This window comes from Pelobates fuscus, chromosome 1 (assembly GCF_036172605.1).
Source record: "Pelobates fuscus isolate aPelFus1 chromosome 1, aPelFus1.pri, whole genome shotgun sequence".
NCBI lineage: Eukaryota > Metazoa > Chordata > Amphibia > Anura > Pelobatidae > Pelobates > Pelobates fuscus.
In genome coordinates, this window is record NC_086317.1 from 300,647,011 (window position 1) to 300,674,634 (window position 27,624).

A 27,624-nucleotide genomic window follows, 5' to 3' on the forward strand; every position below is an offset into this window, starting at 1 on the left:
ATAGTGCCCTGAGGGTGCCCCCACCCTCAGGGTCCTCCTACTGTGGCGCTGAAGGAGTTGAAACCCCTTCAGCCACTTACCTTAATCCAGCGCCGGGCTCCCTCGGCGCTGGTGACCTCTCCTCCTCGTCCGACGTCAGCTCCCCTGTCCGACGTCACTGGAGCCGAACGCGCATTCAAAGTGTCCATAGGAAAGCATTTCTCAATGCTTTCCTATGGAAGCTCTGCGCGATGGAGGAGAAATTCGCCTCCAGCGTCGCAGATGCACCTCTAGTGGCTGTCCAGAAGACAGCCACTACAGGCTGGATTAACCCCAAATGTAAACATAGCAGTTTCTCTGAAACTGTTATGTTTACATGTGAAGGGCTAAAACCTGGGGGACCTGGCATTGAGCTGAAGTGGTCTGGGTGAAAAAGTATTAACGAATAATTAGACATGTGCAATCATTTTTTTTTTTTTAACTAATTGCAAAATGAAAGGAAATTTTATTTTTCATCCATTTTGTCCGAAGTTGAATAATGATCACTATATGAATAAATGGCCCAATAAGTGAATGGGTCACTGAATTAGTTTTGTTCAGAATTATTCGATCATTGGTTTGTAGCGTAACGCTGCAGCCATTTACATTTCAGCAACTATTTCTTGGAAGCGTTTTCTGACCAATCCTTGTCCACAATCACAGACCAATTATCATGCTGTGCTACCGGATATGAATATTGAGAGTTTTATAGGCCAATAAATGTCAGCTTCTTGCAAAATTAGACCAATCTTGAAATGTAAAGGGAAGGCATTAAAACTCTTTAAATATGCTCATATGCTGAGAAAAATGAAGCTTGCTAGTGACCCAAACACCTGGTTATTAAGAAGGAATTAATATTTTCATTGAATAAAAAAAAAAAAAAATGTGTAGTAGAAGATGCAAGGAATGTTGTGTCAGTTTAGGGTAGGGCAGCAGTGCACATCAGATGTCTCAAGCTGTGACAGTATAAATATTTTCTGCTACATGCTGAGGTTATGGATTAGCAACACACCTCCACTAACATTGTGGAACCTCTTCCAGCTATGCTAGAACAGTGTCTCGAATGATGGGGAGCCATTATGGTAAAGCCATCAGAGATGGGGTCCTTATTAGTGTGTGCTATGCAACCCATGTTTTTCATCTGCCGGAATATACAACAGACAAGAGGTCATCCATTGACACCAGATGAAAGGTGTATTTGCTTAAAGCATAGGGTAGGGTTCTTAACAGTAAGAACAATAAAGATGTGGAATTGTCTGTCTAAAGAGGTTGTTTCAGATTATATAGAAAATTTAAAAAAAGGCTTGGATATTTTTTGCATAAAGATAATATTCAAGGATATAATTGTTATGTATGTAAGCAGGTTATTGATCCAAGGACAAATCTGATTGCTATTGTGGAGTTTTGTCTTCTTTTGGATCAACAGTATTAAAGATTGGGATTCACGGTTGAACGTAATGGACTTTGTTTTTAACCTAAACAACTATGTAGGTATCAGGAGAACATGGCAGTGGTGCAGGAAGAGGTGGCCACTCTTACTAGCCAAATACTGGCTGTGGAAAAAGACTTGGGGAAGTCAAAGGTGGCACAGATGGTAACTGATACAGCCATCAACTCCGTACAAAACCATGGCCACTCTGGAGGACAAGACCAAGGCCAGAGATATACAGTTCAGGTGGATCACTGAAGCCATCACTAACTAGACTCATCTCTACTTTGCTGCCACCAAAACAAGCTAAATTGCTAATGCTGAATTATTGTTCTTAGAGGAAAAAAGCAGCAAGACTTATCTTATTACTCACCCATCGGAAGCATCTTCTATGATTCAGGAGCTGGAAAAACCTACAGGGTAAATACTAGCAGTGAACTGACCTGGTCCATGGACAGGGCCACACCATTCATACCAAAAACGGCCTCCCTGAGAGCTAGCAAAATACCAGCATAAATGGCACTAGCTTTATTACAGCTATATTTTTGTCTTAATTTACAGTGAAAAAATGTTTTTTAGTTTCTTTCAAATCTGGTTCTGCAAGCAGATGTTTTTCCCCCTTTACATATATGACACGTGCCACTAGGTGTTTACCTGTCTCTGTTTACTAGATGATTTTACCCGGAAATCTTTGGTTTAAAAGTATTGAAGTTTCATTTTTTCGTCACACTGAAAGCTTTTTTGTGATTTATGTAACTCAAAAAACACGAGTTATTGTACCATATTGTAATATTGTGCAATGTTGTTAAGGGATGCGGAACCAGTTTTTATATTGAAGTTGATGTAAGAATGTGATATATCTCAATAAAAATTAAATATAAAAAAACCCAACAAAAGAAATGCTCTGTCTACATGTTGTTGTACCGAAGGGATTAATGAAGTGGACTTAACCCATTAAAACAACAACATAATAAATCCTTGATACTGAGAAGTCTAGCAAACATATTTCTCGTCTACATATTATTCCTGACGGTTCTTCTTTTAATGGAGTGGACAAAGACGTTGTAGAGAGTAATTTACCACTTGCTTTATCTACTCTTTTGAAAGATTATTTGACATTGTTAATTACCCAAATTCTTTCTGAAGACATGCACCTCAGAAGCAAGTAGATTGCTCATGTTACGGAATTATTATTCATTATTCTTATATGGTGCTGATGCTGAATCAATTGAAATACAAAACACAAACATCAATGCAGCAAGAAAACGCAAGGTCAGTGAAAGGACAAATGCTAAAGAAACAAGCGAAAAGCTGTCAGGAGCTGAATCCCTGCCCTGGAGAGCTTAACATTTAAACAGCAAGGTTGGAGAAAATAGATGAAAAGGGATTTTGTTCACTTACTCTTGGTCCGGGCTTCAAAAACAAAAAGGGAAAAACATTAATTTTTATCATTTGCAATTTATTAACGTGGAATTTACACTTTAAAAATTTTTTTTTTTAAAAATGGTTTTGTTAATCCAAATTTTGAAGAAAATATTACTGTATTTAAAAATACTACTGGAATGCATAGAATAAAATGTATATGATTAGGAATGGGTTATATTTAAGATAGAAAAATGTGATGCACCGTTGTCTCAGTTACTGGTGCTGAATATGTGACATGTTTTAAAGCAGAGGTTTCATGAAATTCTGGCCTGTTGATAGTTACTGGATGAGGACAGGAGTGAAGAACACTGGGTTCCTCCCTTGCAACAACTTTTCATACCAAATCATGCCTTGTGATGTTTATTACACCAAGCAAGGGGGTCCACTCCTCCCCTGTTTTCTAGACTCGTGCTCAAATACTATTCAGCTGTGGTGAACGAATCAAATGCCTGTTAATTGTGGGATAGACAAAAATGTATTCCTCACGTTATATGTTCCTCTCTGTCCGCAGCCTCTCACCTGGTGATTAAAGGGTTAAAAAAAAAATACTCCCCTCTCCCATTTGTTTGCAGTGTCGCATGCACATTAGATCAGTGGCAGAACTACACTAGAGAGGACCCTGGTACAAGATGTTTTTAGCCCCCCTAGCGCAAGGATGGAAAAAAATAGGTAGATTTCCATTTGTTGCACAACTCCCACAATGCTTAGCCAGCAGGGGATCTACTATTTTCCCATCCTTGCAGGGTTATATTTAACATTGAGCATGGTTTTTAGGTAAACCTGCTTCTGTATGGAGTATATGTGTGTGAATGCAGGGGTACATTTATTTGTAGTATTGTGTTGAGTGTTATGAACTGTTGCCTTTTAAAACTAGTGTTTTTTGTGTGTGTAGTGTTTGCCTTTGAATGTAGGGGTGTTTTTGAATGCAGTGTTGATGTTTAAATGCGGAGATGAATGCACATATACATATACACAAACACACCCACACACACACACATCTGATTACACAGATACACAGCATGTAACCAGGACCGCCCACAAAACTGGATTTTTTTTGCAGGGAGGACTTGTATTACAACCACTGATCCACCAATGCAATTAAGGCGGTGTTTTTAAGTTAATCTTAGAATCTCCCACATTCCCACAGGAATTCTGTGAGTGTATATGAGGTTTGCTTTTACACATGTGAAATGTTTTTGCCGATTACACTTTCATTATCTGTCACTGCATTGATTGGTTAATTGCTTAATAGAAATGGATATGTATATGGGTTCATTGCACTAATAACTTGACAAAGGCTCAAGGGAGCTCAAATGTATTTTATTCTGCACTCCAAATATAACTGCCTATCAAAGAAACCTCCAGGTGGGCCTAGACCACTTTTTCACTACTACATGCAGATAATACTGACATACAGATACACAGACACACACATTAGAAATACACACTAACACACACACACAAATACTCTGACACAGATGCAGATACAGAGACACACAGATTTACACGAAACTCATACAAATTCTGACACACATACAGATACACACACACAGATATACAGACATATGCACACACAGACACATAGAAAGATATACAGACACACATGCACTCAGACACATACATAGACACACATACAGGCAAAATATATACATATTTTAAGCCACCCTCAAGTTTCCTACCTTTTGGGTGCAGGAGGTTGGCATCCCTGGGATCCAGACGAATGTCTTAGGCTGTTGGGAGTCTGATGATCCCCCACTCTGCTCAGCCTCCTCTCGGCAATCCTCCCTTGTGTCTGTCATCTGGGAAGAAGTGACGGTCAGTGCAGGTTTCCAAGCATGTAGGACCATGCTTGTGCTATTAAAGGGTCACAGTGCACCTTGCCTTCTGGGAACACATAGGCCACCCAAGTGTGTGGGCCCCGGTGAATCTACAGTGACCACACTGCGAGTAGTTCCGCCACTGCATTAACCTTTTTTACAGGAAAGAGCCTCTAGTGGCTGTCTGCAACATGTGACTTGTGCACAAGTCTATTTTTAATTCTCTGAAATATGTAGCTAATTTACTGAATTTGGGGATTGTTTCACTCTTTCCTAAAAAGAACCGTCAGCTCCCAGTATTTTTACTATTATGTTTACTTAACTACATTTTACATGTGGGCGCCCCAATAGCTGGGGATATTTCGGTGTATGCCTTTATTGGCCTCAAAATCATGGTGTGTGGTAGGTAGAGTAAAAATTAAATGGAAACAAAAAATACAAAAAAAGTCAAGTGACTGCCACCCTAGATACTCCACTGGATGCTGGAATGAATGGGACGACAGGAGCTGGGTCCCAAACTGTGGTTGTGGGTGGAGAGGTGAGGCTTAAGCCTATGGCAGCCAGGACAGCATCCACAGTATGCCCTATGCTCTGCAGCATGGTGCTGGATAAGAAGCAATCGCGGTGAACGCCATCTGTATTTCAATCCCTTAGTTGCCAGAGTAGACGTCAGGGGTCGCAGAGTCTTCCTCCACTGCAGGGTTTTTTGGGAGATATCTGTGAAGGAGGAGAGTTCCATGTCCTCAAAACGGTAAGGGGTCTTCCCTGCGTTCATGAAAGCAGTTTTGTCCTGCCCATTTTGAAATGTAGTCAGCTCACTTGTGGCTGTAGCTGTGGTCAGCTGTGGAACATCCCATCCAGAAATGTATCTTTTGGTTGTTTTGGGGGCAGTAAGGCCGCAAACAGCCTGCGGAGAAAATTTAGCAGTTCTGTCGAGGTAACCTCATACAGACAACTGATTTTCACAAGCTTCAATTGTATCTTGTCCTCCAGGGCTGGTGTGTTATGGTGGCTTGGGCCAAAGGAAGATCAAGTACCCGTTTCTGGAGCTCTGCGACTTGAGCAATATATGTTTCAGAGGTCCACATCTGTGAGGCGCGTGGTAAACTCCCTACACTCCTCCCCGACTTGGGAGATTTCAGCTTATTGATTCTGACAGAATTCCATCAAGAGATTAGTGAGTATCTCTTTGTTAACTGGAGGAAATGGTCTCGCAGTTGGCTGTGGGGGCTTGGGTAGTCCCCTGTAGTCAAGATTTTCTGTGTTGTGGAGGGGAAGGTCCTCAGAGAGATCAGAGAAATTATCTATGTTGGCCGCCATATCAGGCCTAAGCTCGCCATGTGGCCTCTGCAGTAAGTCTCCAATATCAGCGGTAAACCAATGCCAACCAGGCTGCAGCTTTTTCATTTTCGCCCCATCGTGTTAGGAGCATGTTCCCACCTTCGGCTCTGCAATGTGTTTAGACTGGAAGAAAGAAGATTTCGTCTAAAGCAAAGGAAAGGTTTTTTTTTACTGTAAGAACAAGGATGTGGAATTCTCTGCCTGAAGAAGTGGTTTTATCAGAGTCCATACAGATGTTAAAACCGCTACTAGATGCATACTTGCAAAAACAGAATATTCAAGGATATAATCTTTCAGTAGTTAGGGCAATAACTACTTGATCCAAGGATAAATCTGACTGCCATTCTGGGGTCAAGAAGGAATTTTTTTTCCTAGCTTGTTGCAAAATCGTGCTTCAAACTGGGTTTCTTGCCTTCTTTTGGATCAACAGCAAAAAACAAATGTGAGGAAGGCTTAACTTGATGGACGCAAGTCTCTTTTCAGCTATGTAACTATGTAACTATGTAAGAGATCCCCTTGTGGAGCTCAGAATCTAACACTTTGGTGCTGCAATGGACCGGTGTCTATTTGGGCTGAAAGCTAGCTCCGACCCCATAATTTTTTTTAGATCTATTTTGTTTCAAAACTTGGTGAAAGGGTGATTATAGTAAAAATACATATTTGAGGTGACAGTTGTCAAGCAAAATCCCATTAACAACCTAATAATCCCACAATTCACGAGTCCAAATAATCCCACGGAAGACCAAACTTCAGACTTAATTGACAGAGGTAAACAAAATTGCAACAACAGATTATTGATATCTAGACAAAGAAGAAAAGATAAATATAAATAAAGGCAAGTGGCAAGGGTGGAGTATAATCATAAGACATAGAGCACACTGAAGGAAAGGTACACTGAAGAAAACAAAAAAATAACAGGACAGAGTGACGTTAAGGACCTGCTCGGCACCCTGGCAGAGGAGACCTGTTCTCCAAGCTCTCTCTCTCTCCTTGGTTTGTGAGCAGGGTTTTTATCGACCTGGGAGAACAAATGGGCAGAGTGGACACTTATGCAGTAAAAGTGACGAGTCACAGACACAGAGGGGTAGGATTGTATTCTGATGACAGAGTCCGCGCTGCCAGTGTTAAAATTGTGTTTTTACCCGTTCCCTCTCCCTGTGTCAGTCTCCTCTGTGAAGCCCCACCTCTTTGACTGAAATTATCGAGATCAATGGTCTTAGCTAGTCCAATTCTTTCCCATAGGATGGCTTTCAGCTACATATAGTTAAAAAAGGAGGGGACTCAAACCACTTCATTGAGATGTAGTAGTCAAGGGTGCCTATACAGTTTCTTTGTGACAAAGTCTGGTCTGGTCACACTGACAACGATGCAGAACTCTTAAAAAAAATTCCCCCAAAAGAGTTCACAATTACACTATTTTCTTCCCCTCCAGAAGCAGCACATTTAACACAGGCAAGCACTCTGATTTTAAACCAGAGATATCGCATGCCTGCCCGGGAAAGCCTCAGCCCACCAGCGGGAATCATAGCCGACCATCTGGAACTATAGGTTGTTTCAGACGGTACAACTTCAATTAAACAATGCTTGGCTACCAACTCAGCAAAGCACTAATTTAAGAAGTAGAAAAGGCGATGAGCTATCAAACAACGCCAAGAACCCTGGGGACTTTCCTTCCAAACAGCCCCGGGTACTTGCTACTCTTGACCGGCACCTACCCAACGGCAGCCTGGAACCCTGTGTTGAACCATAAGTTAGCCGCAGCCCAGTCAAACTTTACTAGGTAATTGCTCAGGGTGGGTGCCTCCTAATCTGGCACTTTTTGGACATTGGGACTGGCCCTATCCAGAGATTTATAATATGTCAATGTTACTTATGGGGAACATGTTTTGGGAATACCATTGTAAGGCGCCCTCCTAACTGTTCCTAGGTAAAAAAAGAGGAAAAAAAAATAAAAAGAGTTACCAACCCTTTTCTTAATGGAAACCATGGCAGCCATGCATTGAAAATGAGATTTCTATAAAAACTTACTTTTCCTGACAAAAACAAACATCTATAGTTGTAAATTGGAGTAGTGATTTTTGGAATTTTACATTTTTGGAAAGTAAAGAGACATGTTTGTTATTCTGCATTAGTTGGATCAAAAAAAATAAAAGTTTGTAAAGAAAATCTTTCACGAAGACAGTCTATTAAGATGCCTATCTGATTTCTAGGTGTGTACAAAATTAAAAGCGGTTTTAAAAATAAAATGACAAAAAGTACTAGTGAGTGTGTCCTTTTTATTTACATATTAGATTCACTTAGACTAAATGAATGACAAACTAAACATCTTTAACAAAAATATTTATTGCCATTAATCCAAAAGACATAACAGATAAATAATAGTTGCAGAATATTTTTAAAGACAGCCATCTTTCAAAGCAGCTTCCCAGGTAAGTAAAGATGTGTTTCTGAGAGAATTATTTTGTGGCTAGGTCGTCCTAAGAACCAGCAAATGCTTGAATGAGACTGATGAACGTTAACAGTGCACAGGATCTTGAAGGCAGGTACTGCCTGTCACCAAGTCCTCATTAACCTTTAGCCTACTCCATAAGGTGAATTGCTGTACCTGAGCTTTCTTGCAGCACTGGATGCAGAAGTGGACCCTGGTCTGTAGTGGTGCCTGTCATCATAAACAATGCTATAAGAGCAAACTTATTTTAAATGCCAATACAGACAATTGTGTCACTGTAATGATTTCCAACCTGTATTATTACAAAGAGGGTTGGGTCCTCCAAACTTGAGATTTAGAAAGGGCCCATAAAGATCTTCATTTCAGTCCATCCAATTTACAATCTGTATGGGCACTACATCCACTCTTTTCTCCATATCCATATAATAAATATTCCAGTGCGTCCTCTTTTCAGACATGCTCTACTTGTAAATTCTTTAGATAACTCTGATCAGAGCTTAGTCCGAGACCTTACTTTACCCATTTTATTTTAACAAGCAACAGCTCTGGCTTTACCATTTTCTGTGTCACTTGGTAAGCACATAGAATACAGCTCCAAAACAATACAACAAGGCCCCTAACCACAATACTTTAAACCGTTACTTTGTGTTGGTCATGTATGCCTTCATTACAGAAAATCGTGTGACCAAACCATTTCATTATTTTTAGTACCTTATGGTAAACATGCAACCAGAACATTGTGACATCCACTCAACAACATTAATAGGAGGGCAGACACACTTTGAAGAAATATATTATTTATAAAAGACCCAACAGTCTATAGGCTGTACAAACAAGAATCTTAAACACGTTAAACTCTAGTTCCCACCATTGACATTTGCTAAGGAAGTGCCAAGAGCACTTGTGATACCCCCACCATAGAATCTCTAATGCAGCTCTATAGTTAAACTAGTGGTGTCTAAGTGCATTAGCACAGATCAGATACAATACCATAAATACCTGAGTGAATGTTTTTAAATCACCTGTGCGCAGAAAACAGTAACATTTATATTATGAAGGTATTTTTATTGCATTTTACAAAAGCAATAAAATTATGCCCCCTTCATACATTTGTACAATTAAACATGTGTATGATTCAGGCATGTATAACTACCAAGTTTACCTTTAGGGAGTAGGTGGACATATCATCCTTCTGTCCTACTTATCTATCCTAGTGTTCCTGTTTGCCACCTTAGTGTCCTCCTTTCTCCAGAGCTCAGGAATTTTGATGTGTATAATTAAATCATAAAGCTCAACAATTTAATTTAAAGGCATTCAAAAATTAGTGTGTGTAAATAAAATACAATGGTATGTGATGTCTATGTACAGGTTATGAAATTATCTAAAACGGTGGTTCTCAAACCAGTACTCTTTGTCCCACCAACAATCAAGGATTTATTTATTTCCCTTTTTTTATTCCAATGGAGATAATGACAAAACCTGGACTGTTGGTGGGTTGTGGAGATGGTTTGGGAACCACTGATCTAAAATGTTAGGAACTGCTACTACCCTGGCAATAATCACTTAACTCCATTTGGCCTAATTATATGTTAGAAAATGTGGGCACATATGTATGCATATTATTTATATACACATACACACAATGTATTATACATACAAGCACTTAGACACACACATACCACCTTTTGTCATAAAAAAAAACACAATATAAATTTAAAATGAATGATTTAAAAGAATAAATCACCGATTTCCCATTTCTTAAATTCCAATTATAATTAGTTTAGTCTAACGAGTTAATTTAAATTAACATTCAAAATATTACAGTATCTTCAAAAATATCTGTACAATTATTTTCCTAGTCTAATGTCCAAAAAGGTCAATGACCCTGAGGATTTGATTAAGAACCTTCAAGTGCAAATGAATCCTCATAAGACAGCTAGTGAAAAATCACTGCAGTTAGAATTCTCTACATTTTCATCAACAGAGTGATTTAGAATTATCCTGTGACTGGCTGCAATACTGTGTCCATAACAACGTTAAGAAACAAGTTGAACGTTCCTCTAACTGCAAACACAGATATAGCAGCTGTAATTGGAGGACTAGATTCCTATAGTCCTATGTTTCAAGTTTGGCAATTTTACTCAGTAGCACAAAATCCCATTTTCATACTGGCAAACGAAGAATCCCCAAACAACCATTAACCAATAGGAAAGAGAAGACAATGGAATAGCTATTTCCCACCTAAAAGAAAATGTATATAAAAAAAGAAAAGAAAAAATATTAAGTTAGTTTCAAAGAATATTCTCAATGGTATACATTTATATAGATCACAAGTAGACAATGTAATATTCAAATGCAAGACATATCTTAAAGGGATAATATAGTCGCCAGAACAACTATAGCTTAATGTAGCTCTTCTGGTGAGTATAGACTGTCCCTGCAGGCATTTTCCAGTCAACACTTTTCAGAGAAAAGGCAGTGTTTACATTACAACTCAACTCATTACACTCATTAGATGGCCACAGGAGGTGCTTCCTGGGACAGTGCTGCATGGAAACACTGAACTTTACTCATAGAGATGTATTGATTCGATGTTACCCTCTCCAGCCTCCCTCCTTGGTGGAGAGCATCAAAATTGACAAGCTCAGCCAATCCAATGCTTACCTATGGGAAAGTATTGTGATTGGCTGATAATCTAACTTCTGATGATGCCAAGCAATGAGGCAGTTAGGGGCAGAGCCAGAGGAATAAAAGGTAATATTTTACTATATTTAGGAGGTCAAGGGGAGCCCCAATAGGGTTTTTAACACTATAGGGTCAGGAATACAGGTTTGTGTTCCTGACCCTATAGCGTTCCTTTGAGTGAATATGAAGAACCTAAGAAGAATTTTCCATTTATCTTCTAAAGAAAGGTTCTAATCTAAGAGAAAATTAACATATGTCTAGTGAAAAATATTGATTTTAATAAAGGTTTTAGATGCTCATCATAAGAACAATTATTTGCAAACATAATTTGACTCTCCACAACACATCTGAGAGAGATGCAAAGCTATACACCTTGTGAATAACGTGTGCAGGTTCTCTCATGCTAGCAAGCAGTAAAAAGATGTAAGTTGAAAAATTCAGCAGCTTCCATCTTGAATATACTAAGTGAGAACATTTCCATTAAAAAAAACAAAAAATAAAAAAAAAACAAAAAAAAAACCCCAACTCATGAGGAAATGTCACATAAATGACTGATAGCAATGACATTATCTGTGGACAAACATGGCAGTATGGACCTCATGGAAAGCCCTCTGAAACAATTTGGTTCTAGGCAGCCCTGGATGTTCATGTTAGGTGACTGTACGCAGAAACTTCTAAGGGTCCCTGGTTCTCCCCCCCCCCCCCCCAAAAAAGACATTGTGTTACTTTGATAAATGCGTTAAAATCTTGATGAAATGATTTTGGTGCAGTGATCCTGCCGATTCACTCCCACAATGTAAAAATCAAGGATGCAGCAATGTTTACGTTGCAGGGCTAAACACACTTCTAGTGACTTTCACCCTAACACCCATTAGATGGTGCATCAGTGTCCAGAACCAGCTGAAACACATTCTTGACATACAATGCTATCAATACCTTGCATAAGGATGTTGAACATTCAGCGCTTCTCTGTTAGAAGCATTTTATTGGAAAAATGTAATCAAGTCGGATGAAATTAGCATAGGAGGATCAGCATGCCATAAAAAGACTGTACTGGATTACAGGTGAGTAAAAAGTTATTTTACAGGTGGCTTTTTTTTTTTTAAATATAAAAAAGATGGCCCTGAAATTTAAATGAACCAACACACACGTAGGCCTAAAAAATAAGTAAAGACAGTTTTAACATTATAGTGTTCCTTTAACCAGACATTGCAGACATGAAAACATCTAAACACAAAACAAAACACAATATAAACATATACAACAACTTAAAATGTATGTGCATGTGTCTGCTGGTAATGAATTAGGTTTCAGTCTGTGCATATGCAGCTGTGTAACTGCATTTAGTGTAAAGATGATATTAAAGGGACACTGTAGGCATCCCGACCACTTCAGCTCATTGAAGTGGTCTGGGTGCTGTGTCCCTATTGCATTTAGTGCTGCAATGTAAACATTGAGGTTCCAGAGAACTGCAATGTAAACATTGCAGCTCTAAGTCTGCCCACAGTGGCTGTCTACCAGGGTGATTCCGGAACCATTATCTGATGCTGGACGTCCTCACGCGGCCATTGCGGTGCATGCGCATTAGGTCTCCCTGCCGGCTGATGTCAGCAGGGGAGGAGTGTGGGTGGAGCCTGACCAAGTGCTTCAGGTAAGTGGCTGAAGGGATTTTACCTGAAGAAGGGGTGGCTGAGGGGGTGCAAGGGAGGGGGATCTTTTAAACCCATAGTGCCAGGAAAAAGGCTTTGTTTCCTGGCACTTTAGGATCCCTTTAATTAATTTTAGTGGTTAGGGTGAAGGGGGTGGAGTTAAACTTTGAGAGGGCTAAACATCCTATTTTTCCATTACATAACATATTGAGTGTCAAGATTATTAAAAAAGCTTGGGATGGATTGCACTTGTGGTATAAGGGGTGCTTAGGGTTATTGGGATTAGGGATAATTTCAGTATTGGGGAACACATGGTTATTCTCTAAAGTGAAAATTTAAATTACATTTCAAGTTTAAAGTCAAAATAGCCAAACTGGAAACATCTCAAAGGCATATATGCTCTCATTTCAGCTTCTCTGGTCTTATATTTTAATTCACTCTAAACTCGCACTTTAGTAAATAACATTAATAGTTAAAGGACCACTCTAGTGCCAGGAAAGCATACTCGTTTTCCTGGCACTAGAGTGCCCTGAGGGTGCCCCCACCCTCAGGGACCCCCTCCCGCCCGGCTCTGGAAAGGGGAAAGGGGTAAAAACTTACCTTTTTCCAGCGCTGGGCGGAGAGATCTCCTCCTGCTCTCCTCCTCCGATCCTCCTCTTCTCCTCCCCGTCGGCTGAATGCGCACGCGCGGCAATAGCTGCGCGCGCATTCAGCCGGTCACATAGGAAAGCATTCACAATGCTTTCCTATGGACGCTGGCGTGCTCTCACTGTGAAAATCACAGTGAGAAGCACGCAAGCGCCTCTAGCGGCTGTCAATGAGACAGCCACTAGAGGACATAGGGGGAAGGCTTAACCCATTCATAAACATAGCAGTTTCTCTGAAACTGCTATGTTTATGAAAAAATGGGTTAACCCTAGAAGGACCTGGCACCCAGACCACCTCATTAAGCTGAAGTGGTCTGGGTGCCTAGAGTGGTCCTTTAAGAGGATTTAAACCTAGGATTGAGGCATATTTTTTTTTCGAGATTTAGGCTTTGAGTGCTTACATTTGGAGATGGTAAAAGGTTTGCTTAAGTTTTGGGCATGTTGAGTTAGAAAAGTTATTTGCAAAATAACTATATACAGTATTCAGTAACGTCCCTGCTCCTCCTGCAAGGTATTTCCTGTGTGAGAGGCTGCTAGGGGGCAGATGGATAGTGATCCGTACCACTTCCTGTCCAGCTTCACACACAGACACTGAAGAAGCTGGGACAGCACGGAGCCGGAGAGGTGCATGCAGCACCTAGGAAGAGGTAGCATCTCATAATCAGGCCTGGCTGTGGTCTTGCACCAGGGGTTGTGACTGGGTCCTCACGCCTAATTTTTTCTAACTTCTATCATAATTATGTCAGACATACATTTATGTAAGATGATATGGTTTTCTAATCAAAACCTTATAAGGAGTCCATCCAGAGTAGATATGAGAGACAGACAGAAATCTATATTGTAATAAAACTGAACATAAACTGGAAAAAGGTATTACAAAAAAAAATGACAAAAGTGGTTGTGGTCATGCATAACTGGCCCTATATGGTGTACAGCATTTCCATGTTAGCGGTTACATCGATGAGTCTCTTGCCTGTGGTATAAACGGAGAAACCTACCATTGCAACTGATTTAATAATAATAAGTTACATCAAGACATCATATTTATTTTTAACCATGTTAATTAAGGCAACTTTTTTTGATTTTCCATAAAAGTTTTGTTACATAATTACTTGGCAAAACAGGTTTATTTCTAAAAATGCCACATTATCAAATATTTCACATGATATAACAGTAATTTACGCCAGTTGAAGAACTGATTCCATGCCTAGTAAGTGTCACCCTTGTGTAAAACCACACTTTAGACTTGTGTATTCTTAAAATAAATAATAATTTTTTATTTTTTTTTTAAATACTATTTATTAGATATATCTCCAAATGAAAACAAGCATCCATTAAATTATGATTTTGTTTTAATTTGGGGTATATTTTAAATTGTTTGCAAAAGTTGCAGATTTCTTGTTTGCAGCCTTTGCAATCCCACTCCTTCTTCCCCAGTCCAAACATTCTGTGTCTGTCCAATTACAGACTTCTTAAGGCAGCTCGATGAGAAGTCTTTGCAAGGCAGGTGCTCTTGGCCATTGAGAACACGCTCTTCAAAACAACTAAAGCACTGATTTTTGTGTGTGAATGTTTCTTTGACTTATGGATTTTTAACAGTAAAGTGTATAATTGATTGTATTTATATTTTTGCACAAGTCGTGCATTACAAAAATAAAAATTCAATTTCGTGAGCTTTGATGTTAGTGTTGAGTGAGTGTGCTGATCTTGTATGTTGTATTTACTGGGCCCAGCAGCACCCTTATAATGTCTACATGTTCAGGTGAGTGCAGCCCCCTGGTTTCATATTTATATTTGGGAGTCAAAGCCAACTCCCCGGTTTTGCACCTCTCCCTGTCACAAGTGCCTCATTCAAGGACCCTATTTAACCTTGCACTGGATAGAGTCCCAGGAGGAAGCAGTTCCCAAGTAAGTGGATTGATCTCATAAGAGCAGGCATTAGATTGTTAGAGTAGGACCTGCTAAGAATGGGTCTACATTGACATGGCAGGCTTATGCAATGTATGCACATCCCACACCTCACCCTTCTGCCAGTTCCTACATTGGCTTCCTGTAAGATAAAGGGCTCAATTTAAAATTCTGGTTCTTGTTTTCCAATCTCTACATGATGCTGCTCCCACCTATCTATCCTCCCTAATACACAAGTATGTCCCGTCTAGGCCCTTACGCTCTGCTGAAGACTTACGTCCATCTTCTGTCCGTACTCCCACCTCTGATGCTCGCCTTCAAGATTTCTCGAGGGCTGCACCGTTCCTGTGGAACTTGCTTCCCTCCTCCGTTAGATGCTCACCCAGTCTCCACTCCTTCAAAAAAATCATTAAAAACCCAATTCTTCATAAAAGCGTATCAATTAAACTGTTAATAGCTCCCGACTGATTCCTCTTCTGCAACTGTCACTAGTCTAATACTATCCTTACCTTTTGTGTCATTTTACCCCACTCCCTCTAGCATGTAAGCTCATTGAGCAGGGCCCTCAACCCCTCTGTTCCTGTGTGTCCAACTTGTCTGCTTACAAATACGTGTCTGTTCGTCCACCCATTGTAAAGCGCTGCGGAATTTGTTGGCGCTATATAAATAATAACATAATAATGATCACATAATGTAACTAAACCCGATTATTTTTGCTTAAGTTAGGGGTTTAAAAAATAAAAATAAAATAAAAAAACAAACTTAAATTATGTGAGCTTTAAAGTGGGTGTTTAGTGAGTGTGTGTGCGCTGGATCTTGTAGGAGAGTATGAGATGTAGATGGATAGATAGAGTAACGTTAGGTAGTCTTATTCTGAATTAATTACAAAACCAGACATCAATAAGTCTTGATTACTGACAGTGCTCATGCTTTTAAAGTAACTGCCTCTGTAGAGCCATTTGCAGTGTTATTGGTGATACTGTTATGGTGCATTAAAAAAACCCACTAATATTCTGAAAAATAAGTAGATTATATAGAAATGCAACCATCCATATAGTTCACCTTCGTACTTTAGGGCCTTGAGTCCCAAATAGACTTTCTGAGGCAATTTCCTTGTAATGTAATGCTGCAATGGGAAAGCATTACAAGCCAGCCCCTATATGGTCAGACAGATTCCATTTTTTGAGAAACTCTGAACTTGCTTACTATCTAAAATGCATCAAACTGGACAGGAAAAACTGCGCGCAAACCGATGCACGGGTCTTCCAGTACCGCTACCACTACTATAAAGGGGCAGACAATGGCAACTGGACCAGAAAGCCCTGAGGTCACTTTAGAAAGAAAAAACAATTCAATTAAGAATTTTGGTTTGGCTTAATTAGCAATTATCCATCCCAACATTTGTAAAGATAATAGTAATTAATATGCCCTGTTTGCCCACAGAGAACTTGGATTTTCCATTAGAAGTAAATTGAATGTGAAGGACAACTTGCAAACCTGATTATAGCATTACCCAGCACCTGACTGCCATAAAAGACCTAAATTGTATTTCTGCACCACAGAATGTTGTACTTAATGACATCACCATTTGAATGCATTTTAGATCAGACAGTACTCTGTAGAACAGCACCCTCAAGTGACACAAATTTGGTACTTCAACCAAACATCTTTCTTCACATGTGAAAAATATAGTATGCAACTGTTTTTACAGATAAGATCAGAAAAATTGTCCTACCAAGCTTTGTTCCTTATATTCATAATAATTAGAAAAATAATATATATATATATATATATATATATATATATATATATATATATATATATATATATATATATATATATATATATACATATACATATACACACACACACACCCAAAAATTGCCAAGTGCAAAATGCAACCACAAATGTTCTCAGAATGAAATGCTAGTTTCATACAGTTAAAATAATTTGAGAAAAAAAAAAAGTCTAATTATATAAATTGCCATTAAAAACACATTTATGTAAAAGCAGAGAGAGACTTTGTCATAAATGCTAAATAAAATAATTAACTGACCTGCAATGTACTTTGCGCCGATTAACATTACCATGCTACTCACTATATAAAGCCCCAGAGGCAGACTAGAGAAGATACTCCAGTCACCTGCAGTCATCCAGCGGGAGAGGATTCCAGGAAAGCAAGACAGGGGGCGAGAAAAATATATACAAAAAAAAAAATAAAATAAAAAATTGGAATATGTGGGTTAAGAATCAACCATATGAACAGCAGGAAAAAATTATTACACGCAATAACAGTGAACGCAAGCAAAACAAAGGATACTGAAAAGTTCAAATTACAGAATTTGGCAAATATACAACAAAAGTAACAAGCAACAAATTGAAACGTCCAAGCTGGCATAGATTTCAGCAATGGGGATGGTACATTGGATTTCATTTGGCAAAAAAATGCCATCAGTGCTTTTTCTCCTTCTGCCATTTTCATGAATAATTTGTCATTCCGGATGATGGCAAAATATTAAAACTCATCATGCCCTAAATATGATTGCAATGATCCCTACTTGCCATTTTGTACAACAGCTAGGGACAACTGGGACATGACTGTTCATGTCACAAAAAAAAAAAAAAAGTAAAAAAATAAAAAAATAAAAAATAAACAGCTGATGGCATTTATTAAAATGTGATATTTTGTGCCAAGTATATATTTACTGGTTGACACATCATTGATGACTTTTGACATGAAAATTAAGCGGCTCACTAAACTGGGAACAGACAAGGGAATAGCAAATTCTACTCCAAAATAGCAAGAGTTGGACAGGTTTTCCTATTGTGAATTAGAATTTTAAATTCCTTTGTCAATTCTCTATAACTCCTGTAAGTAATCTATGTAAGAAAAATAAAATTACAAACAAAATAAAAAGTGACATTTAAAAAAGGGCATTTTTCACATTTTAAAGTCTGCTCAACTGGGCAGGAATAGTGCAATCTAATATGTTGGTGTTTCAGTCCTAATGCTGGGCTTTCTTCAAGATTTAGATCTGTATAATAGATATATTCACTTGCGATGACTCACAAAAATTCACTTCTTTCAAGCGTGTCGTGGAACCTCCAGGCTTGCATTGGTTAATGCATTTTAAGGCCTGGCTAGTAATATGGGACTTGATTTTTAGAATATGTATCTATCTATATATTGTACATATATTTCTCAATTACTATTATTACAAAAAAAAAAAAAAAAATGGCTGGAAAAGAAAAAGCGGTTTAATTTGCAGTAGATGTTTGTTGTACAGATGTTTTTTTCATGTGAACTTATGAACTTCTATTAAAACAATTGATCTGATTTTCTATCATTTTTTTTTCTTTGATTCCATAAACAATTATAAAGTAATTCATCACACAGTAATATTGAGTTCTTTTCAATACATGCTTGAGTACAGTAAATGATTTGGCCAATAAACTGGATATCGGAAAGATATAATTGGCTATTAAAATTAAATTATCTACAAACAAAGATGGTACATATAAATATTGAGATTAGTTCCAGAAAAACAAACAAAAAACATGAAGAAGGTGTAACAACCAGAGGGAAACTCCAATGTGTTTAGTGAGCAGAGCATGCAGACACACAGACAGAGTTTATTCATAGTATAGAATCATTTGAACAGAGAAACAAGGTGCCTTGCGTCTCATACTCCCAGTTAGCTGACATGCGGGTACCAGATGGTTACGGTTTTCTGGGATTGAGAATCCAGTCATTCTGTTCCAGTTCGTTTCTGAACTCAGATGACACCTAGGCCTTTATTTCTAATCAGGGATTAAGAAACTCGCCCTCTGAAGAGTACTACAAGGCTATTATAAACAGGATCTGTTACATCACAAGATCCTGAAAAGAACATCTTTCATAAAATGAAAAAAATAAAACTAATTGTACTACTTCTGTCCATATGCATATATAAAGACTCCGGTATATTCAAGACCCGTTTAATGCACTAGTTGGCCCAAGGCATTTTTTTTTTTTTAAATTGTGCCCACTCTCCACTCATACCCAATGATTATCTGAGTGGCATGTAAGTAATATTTATACATTGCTAGTCCAGTCTGCACCCAACCTGCCGCACTATTTCCTACCACCATGAATGCAATTTTGTTGTTCATGGATCTTAGTAAATGCCCTCGATAAGGCAGCCCTGGACATATCCAAATATCAAATACCAGCATCACAGAGTTCATGTGTTGGAGCTGTGCGGCAGGTGAGGTCAGCAACCCACATAACTAGGGAGAGTAGTTGTCACAGACACAATGTCAGTATAGTGACTGCAGATATACAACGTCATTTATTTACACTCCCACTTCAATAGCCATTCAATAGCCATCACTGGTGTTAACACTTGCTTTGTATCTCCTCTACCAACTTACTTTAATTGGAATATTTACTACCTGGAGAACACCATTTTTAATGTATTACTTTCTAATTTTGGTTTTACTTTTAAATTTGATCTGGTCTTGGTTTTGCTTTAACTCCTGTACCACAACACAGGTGTGAATTGCACGTGTTATGTGCAGAAAATGCTTTAGTCTGAATACAGGAAGGACATTTGTTAGATAAAATAAAAGGATATTCGAAAAGAACAGATTACTGCTGCTAACTTACTTTAGTGATTACAATGTCAATAAAAATCAATGGTTTTCAATTATTCAGTAGACCATCAATAGAAGTAAAATACTTATTTTGTATTTGATGCGTTGCCAGTTATATACATCATCATCTTCATCATCATGGTATTTAACCTTGAATTCACACTGCATTAGAATGGCTGACTGTCTGAACCTGGCTATTCCATGCATCCCAAGTGTTCTTATTTAGGAGGGACAATCCCTATTTTGGGCAAAATTTCTCAGTCCATCTTTTCTAAGCGCTCTATATTGTTGGTGTGTCTGAGTAAATTACAGCTTCACAGCAATAATACTCGCAGTAATGTTTCCTTTAACTACAATAAATCATTTTAGAAATCAGTCTATGTTTATAAGATACATTGTTCTTGTTCTACATTAAGTTTTAGCTACATAAATTGTTATTACCAAGTCATCTAAAATTTCTCAGAACTGCCCCGCCCGTGACCACATCCCAACTCACACTCCAAAAATTAAAATGTCCCCTCTTTGTCCATTTGAAATGTTGGGAGGTAGGATATTATATCCAAGTACCCTGGCATGTTTGGTACTATAACACACACATTGTAAAGAACAGTCAACTGCCCAATACATCACACAGACAGGACCAAAACAGAAACATGCAGTCATTTTTATTTCACCGTATATACACACACATATATGAAACGGAATTGCATTTGGGCAAGCTGACATTGGGGCAGAGTAACTAAAAGATGCTGTTTTCACCTAAATTAAAAAAAATTTTCAAACAAACTTTTTGTGATTTTTTTTTTTACTACAGTAGCACAAATCTGACCATCGGAGGATGTAACAATGGACGTGTCCACAGATAAATATAAATTGAGGAGAGTCTCTGGAAGCATGTTAATATTAGTAGTGTAGGACACACCGATATTGAGGTACTGAGACATAGTGGTGGGCTTAACACAATATGGCCATATTACTGGGAAAATCAACTGTATCACCATATTTGTTTGCCAATATAGGTGATTTTGAGTAGTGTTATAAAATGTAATTTTTTTTTTTTTTTGTGTGTGCTGTTCCTTAATCTGTATTTTGTAATTCTTGACACTAACATAAGCAACTGCTTCCAATTCGAATATGTCTCAACTGCCGATTAAAAATGTACTGTCTGTTTAAACCAACTATTTCATTTTTTCTGCAAAATATTAAGGTTTATGGCAGAAGTTAGGATGCTAATATTATTTTGCAATAAAGGGAGGTTTTTATGATATATGAGAACAGTCTGTGGCAGTGTGAGGGAACACTGCTACATTAGCCTCAGAATGGCACTTTCAGTGTTCCCTGACTAGAGGGGGTTAAAACTCAGGTTGCTCTAGTACAGGGGTTCTCAACCTTGTCCTCAAGGATCCCCTACCAGTCCAGGGTTTAGGGATTACCTGGGTGTGTCTAAGGTGTTTAGAAAAAGAAAAAAAAACACCTTAGAGTCTAAGGTGTTTTTTCCCCCTTTTTCTAAACACCTTAGACACACCCAGGTAATCCCTAAACCCTGGACTGGTAGGGGATCCTGAGGACTGTGTTGAGAACCCCTGTGCAACCCCTGCTCTAGTACATCAATTAGGGAGCTACATAAACCCTATGCAGAGGGAAATCAATCTCTCCTGTGAAGAGCTGGGGTGGAGACAGAGAGACTGTGAGTCAAAGAGAATGCTGAAACTGTGTGAAAAAAAAAATATATATTTTGCAAGCCTTTATTTTTATTTGTTAAACTACTGGGGTCAGGTTAGCTGCCCAGTAGCACAGAAAGGGTACTCTATGTTAGTCAGTCTCCAGTGTGGAGTAGGAGTTATTTTGGTTTCATGTTTTGCGGTGGCTCAATTGGGGCCAGCTTGCTAAATAAAGCTTTCCTTATATTTGAAGAAAGAACGGTTTCTGGTATTTACGACCCAAGACCCAGCCAGCCTGCTACAAGTCACACACACAGGCACAGGCAGTCACACACACACACTTACAGGCAGACAGTCAGACATGCTCAGTTACAGGTAGACAGTCACAGAGACAAACACACAGTCACACACACAGTTACAGGCACACAATCACAAACAGTTACAGTCACACACACAGTTATATGCACACAGTCACAAATACTCCATTACAAGCAAATAATCATACACACTCTATTACAGGCATGCAGACACTCACGCACGCTGTTAGGCACACACACACAGTTAAAGGCAGGCAGTCACACACAACGGCACAGCTACACACACAGGCAGGCAGTCACACACACAGGCAGGCAGTCACACAGACATACACGCACACATACAGGCAGTCAGACAGTCACACACACGCACGCACACAGGCAGTCACACAGACATACACGCACACACACATGCAGTCAGACAGTCACACACACGCACACAAACAGTCACACACACACACATGCACACAGGCAAACAGTCACACATACACTTACCTCTTTGAATTATGGCTGGAAGGGGGAGTGTTGTTGGTTGTTGGGGAAGCAGGGACTCCTTTCTTCTTCCCTCTTCCTGTGCAGCAGTTACCAGGGGCTTTGGGTAGGTATTACCCCCGCCCACACTGCTCAGAAAGCCCCGCCCCCTCGATTTAAAAAAAAATAATAATTTATAGACCCGGGTGGAGAATAATGGAATCCTCCACCCGGGTACCTGTTTTAGCTCCCCTGCCCTCCTGTCACCCGGCCATGTGTGAACTGTGTCGGCCACATGGTGCCCCCTGGTCCATTGTGCGCTGTGCGGGTGCACAGCTCGCACATCCCCAAGGCCGGCCCTGTATGAGAAGTATGTTTATAAACCCTTTACTACTAGTAGACTTGTTTTTGCATGTTGCTGTTCTTAACTAGGTGACTTGTGCACTTAGAGCTGCTATTTAAATTTTTCACCTACTGAAGATAGAAAAATAAAATAAAAAAATGCCAATTAAACACAAGTCCTCACTGGCAACGATACTGCAGGTGTTTCCCTAGTTTAATAGGGATTGTGGGTAATAAGTTGTGACTGGGTCCCAGAGTCTTAGGAGGCCCAACTGGACTCATATCCTCTTTTCACTGCTGGTCTAGCAGGGTAAAAGGTGATCTGTGGTCAGGGAGTGTAACTTTTTTGCTGGCTTTTCCTCAGTGGGCATTACAATACCCGCTATGGCCTGCTGTAGCATACTGGAAAACAACAGGAGGTCACAAAGAAAATAATGCCTCCAAGGCAAAGGTCACCCATTCACAGAATAGACCATGAAGGACTCGAGATTTACACACCCCAATATAGTGCGGGCCCAAACACTATTTGCATGCCAACCATTTAGTTATATCACATGCTTAATTATGAAATCCATGCTAATTAAGCGATTTCATTAAACTTGCTCTGTGACACATATGGAGTGCTGGTTATTTGGAATCTCTGCATTAGAACATAGATCTCTTTCTCTCATCCAGGACTCTCTGATGTTTGCAATTCACAATATAATAGTTGGTTAGCAAATGTAACAGTGTACTCGTGCTTCAACAGTTTTAGCAATCCCACCACCTCGACTTCAAGGTGACTCATGCAGAACGTATGGTACATTAGGTAATGATCAATCATTAGTGAATCATGCATGGTGAATGATGGACGGCACCAGCCGTGTGGTCAGATATACTGTGCTTCAGCAGAGTATAACATGGATAGAGTGGCAAGGACAGGAACAACTATCAAACTCAGCAAGGCAGCCAGCAACTGTATTGACCTACATTAAAAATACAAAATGCACAGGACAGTAATCAAAATATTGGAACATAATGACAGCAAGGCGGAGAGAAATAAATGCTTAATGCCTTTTGACTTAAACAAGCTTCTGGAGTTTCTGGCTGCCTTGCTGTGTTTGAGAGCCATTTTCCATCCATTCCACATCAGAGTCAAAGAAAGAAAAAAAAAAAAGGACCATGGTGCATGCATGGTCCGGACATCTACTACAGTGTAAAATAGAAGTAGTAGTAAAAGTATAAGTTAAAATAAATGTTCATATTATGTGGCCAAGTACTGGCACTGCACAGAAAATTGCAGACATAAAAACTATTTATATACACACAAATACAAAAAATAAAATATATATATATCCAATAGTTTCAATAGCAAAACACAGCCTCAATTTAAAAATGTTGGGATAAACCTTTCAAATGGTTTAATATTTTTGGATAAAGCTTTACAATGATTATTTTTAAATATTCAAATATTAAAAATATATACTATTTAAAAGTATATATAAATATACCAAAAATAACAAAATATTAGAATATTCCGAAAAAAATTAAATACTAAAAAAAAAACATCATCAACAAATTTTAAATTTAAAAAGCTTATCCAAAAATATTATATTGAGGCCCATATATGAAGTACTTCATTAGAACATATTTAACTTAAATTAAATGTACCATTTCCGTTGGAGGAAGGCTCAGAGGTCTCCCAGCCCATTGACTTCATCACAGCTTTTTTCCATCGAGCATAACGAAATTCACTTTCTAGATGGAGAGATAAAGAATGTTTAATGCACAATAAAGTTTAATTTATTTTTCTTTTATCATATCAGACTATCTTAGTGTTCCATTCTATTTTGTAAACATGTAAATTGTTAATTTTTTTTAAAGAGACTGATTTACTCTTTACCCTCAGGATTAATTTGTGGCTCAAACCGTTCGCAAGTGACAGCAGTCATATCTCCGGGGTTCAGGCTCCAAACACCAACACCTTCCGCTGCCCCTGCAGCCATTGCAGCTCCTAGTGCAGTTGTTTCAGGCATAGAAGGTTTCACTAGTGGAAATAAATATCACAAATATACTCTTTGTTTGGACAGCAGAACATTGTATAATGCAATCAATGGAAAACTGCTGCCTAATTCTTCCTCTGTGTTGATATTCCTAACGCCATCGTATTCCTTTACAGTACGAACTTACTGTCATTAGTTACAAAAAGATCATTAAGAGGAAACTTCCTTTATTTCTGTGCCATAACATAATTTGAAATGTAGTAAGAAAGAATGAATAATTTTGGAAAATGAAAGGTGTACCGCCTTACCTACTGGAATGCATAGTATATCAGCTTGCAGTTGCATAAGAATTTTATTATTGGTCATGCCCCCATCAACTTGCAGCTGGCTGAGAGGAATGCCACAGTCTTTATTCATGGCATCTAGAATCTGGCAAGAAACAAAAAAAGTTACATAGTATTAAAAGATGCAACAATCCGTCTGCTGTGTGATCGCAGATATAGACACCTATTGCTGGCATCTCTGATTTTGTATTACATCTTCAAAGTACAGAATGTCTGGGCACACCAGTGGTTTCTTCATAAGGCAGTCTTTATTGCAGGAGCACAAAAAAACAGACAATGCCTTTGTCACGTCTCAGATTCTATTATTAAAGGGACACTATAGGCACCAAAGAAACGTTATCTTAATGAAGCAGTGTGTGTTTCGATCATGCTCCTGCAGTCTCATTGCTCAATTCTCTGCCACTTTGGAGAAAAACAGTTTGTTTCTGTTTATGCAGCCCTAGACACACCTCTCCTGTTTATATGTATTGACCAATCTAAAGGTTTCAAACTCATCATTCGAATATTTGGGCATTATACCTTCTACACCTATCGGATATATTAGTATACACATTAGTTTCAAGATGTGTCTTATGCTACACGTCAAAGAAAATGTTTCATTCACTTCACAACTGCAATAAATGAACATTTTTCACGTAATTGTATTGGAACTTGTTTGTGCCAACAGCAACAGTGTCACATGGATATTTTTTCTGTTGTGCACTTCTCTTTCCTGTACCCATTTTGTATGTCAAAAAAAAAAAAAGCAGAGCAGGCGATAAGAAATTCTAAATTAAACATAATGTGCAATAAAGGAAGTGTAAATAGATGACTCTTTATAGGAAGTGTTTAGAAAGGCTATGTAAGTCACAAGCAGAGAAGTGTGACTAGGGCTGCATAAAAATGTATTTACCTCCTAAATGGCAGAGAATTGAGCAGTGATACTCTGAGGCATGATCTATACACCAAAACTGCTTCATTAACCCCTTCAGGACCGCTGACGGTTCAGGACCGTCAGCGGTAAAACGTGCGTTTGGACCGCTGACGGTCCTGAACCGTCATAACGGTTTTGGGCTACTTACCTGATCGCCGTCGGTCCCACGGCGGCGATCAGCTCTCCTCCCGGTCCAAGGGGGTTGCCTGTCTGCCCGGGCAGCCCCCCCTCAGCAGATCAGGACCCCACGGCCATGTGATCACTCGATCACATGACCGCAATAGGGGTCTTTGTATCTGCCTGCAGGGGGACTGTCTGTGCTGACAGGCAGTCTCCCTGCAAGTGTAAAATCATAAAATAAAGTAAAAAAAAAAAACAATCAGTGTAAAAAAAATTATAATATGTGTATATATATATGATATATATACATGTATTATATCTATATATATAATATATGTATATGTATCATATATATAATGTCACACTAAGTGTATTTTTATATTTATATATACGTATATTAATATAAAAATACACTTATATTTAAATTACACACGAATATATACAATATATATAATAACTATATATATGGTATATATATATTATTATAAAATACAAATAATATGTTAATAAAAATAAATAACAAAAAATAAAAATAATTTTTAATAATTAAAAAAAAATTATATATATATATTCAATTTTATTCTAACAGTATTTTGATATTGATATATATATATTTATATCAAAATACACTTAGAATGTAATGATATATATATCTATGTATAAATAAATAAATAAAAATAATACGAAATATACATATGTCCACATACAAAATTACATTAATAATTTCATAAATATACACGTAGACGTCAAATATATAAATATGTATATATATTAAAATTCTACGTGCATATTTATGTAATATTTTTACCTAATTAAGTAATTTTAATGATTGCAATTTGAGGGACCTGCCTGCCAACCCAGGCCAAAAGTCCAGATAATTTAATTTGCTAGCACTGTGCTTAACCCTGTAACTTTCTATGACACCCTAAATCCTGTACATGGGGGTACTGTTTTACTCGGGAGACTTCGCTGAACACAAATATTAGTGTTTCAAAACAGTAAAACATATCACAGCGATGATATTGTCAGTGAAAGTGAAGTTTTTTGCATTTTTCACACACAAACAGCTCTTTCACTGAGGATATTATTGCTGTGATATATTTTACTGTTCTGATACACTAATATTTGTGTTCAGCGAAGTCTCCTGAGTATAACAGTACCCCACATGTAGAGGTTTTATAGTGTTTGTGAAAGTTACAGGGTCAAATATAAGGCTTGATTTTACTTTTTTTTTTTTTATTGAAATTTGTCAGATTGGTTAGGTTGCCTTTGACAGCGTATGGTAGCCAAGGAATGAGAATTAGCCCCATGATGGCATACCATTTACAAAAGAAGACAACCCAAGGTATTGCAAATGGGGTATGTTCAGCCTTTTTTAGTAGCCACTTAGTCACAAACACCGGCCAAAGTTAGCGTTTTTTGCATTTTTAACACACAAACAAATATAAATGCTAACTTTGGCCAGTGTTTGTGA

General features: G+C 38.3%; 2 protein-coding genes across 4 annotated transcripts in view; one reads left to right on the top strand and one right to left on the bottom strand.

Annotated features, from left to right (window-relative positions):
• The window catches only part of TASL (TLR adaptor interacting with endolysosomal SLC15A4), a 358,686-nt gene that overhangs the window by 186,137 nt on the left and 144,925 nt on the right, over positions 1–27,624 (top strand). The window lies entirely within an intron of this gene.
• The window catches only part of GK (glycerol kinase), a 60,871-nt gene continuing 41,604 nt past the window's right edge, over positions 8,358–27,624 (bottom strand). For 2 of the 3 annotated variants that reach the window (XM_063457927.1, XM_063457918.1), the window contains 5 exons: positions 25,082–25,202; positions 24,674–24,817; positions 24,442–24,528; positions 17,425–17,511; positions 8,358–10,720 (listed from right to left, as the gene is read on the bottom strand). In XM_063457927.1, coding sequence (XP_063313997.1) covers positions 10,710–10,720; positions 17,425–17,511; positions 24,442–24,528; positions 24,674–24,817; positions 25,082–25,202 — 450 coding nt within the window. In that variant the 3' untranslated portion in view covers positions 8,358–10,709. The remainder of the gene's footprint in view (positions 10,721–17,424; positions 17,512–24,441; positions 24,529–24,673; positions 24,818–25,081; positions 25,203–27,624) is intronic. The other variant, XM_063457936.1, reaches the window with a different exon arrangement.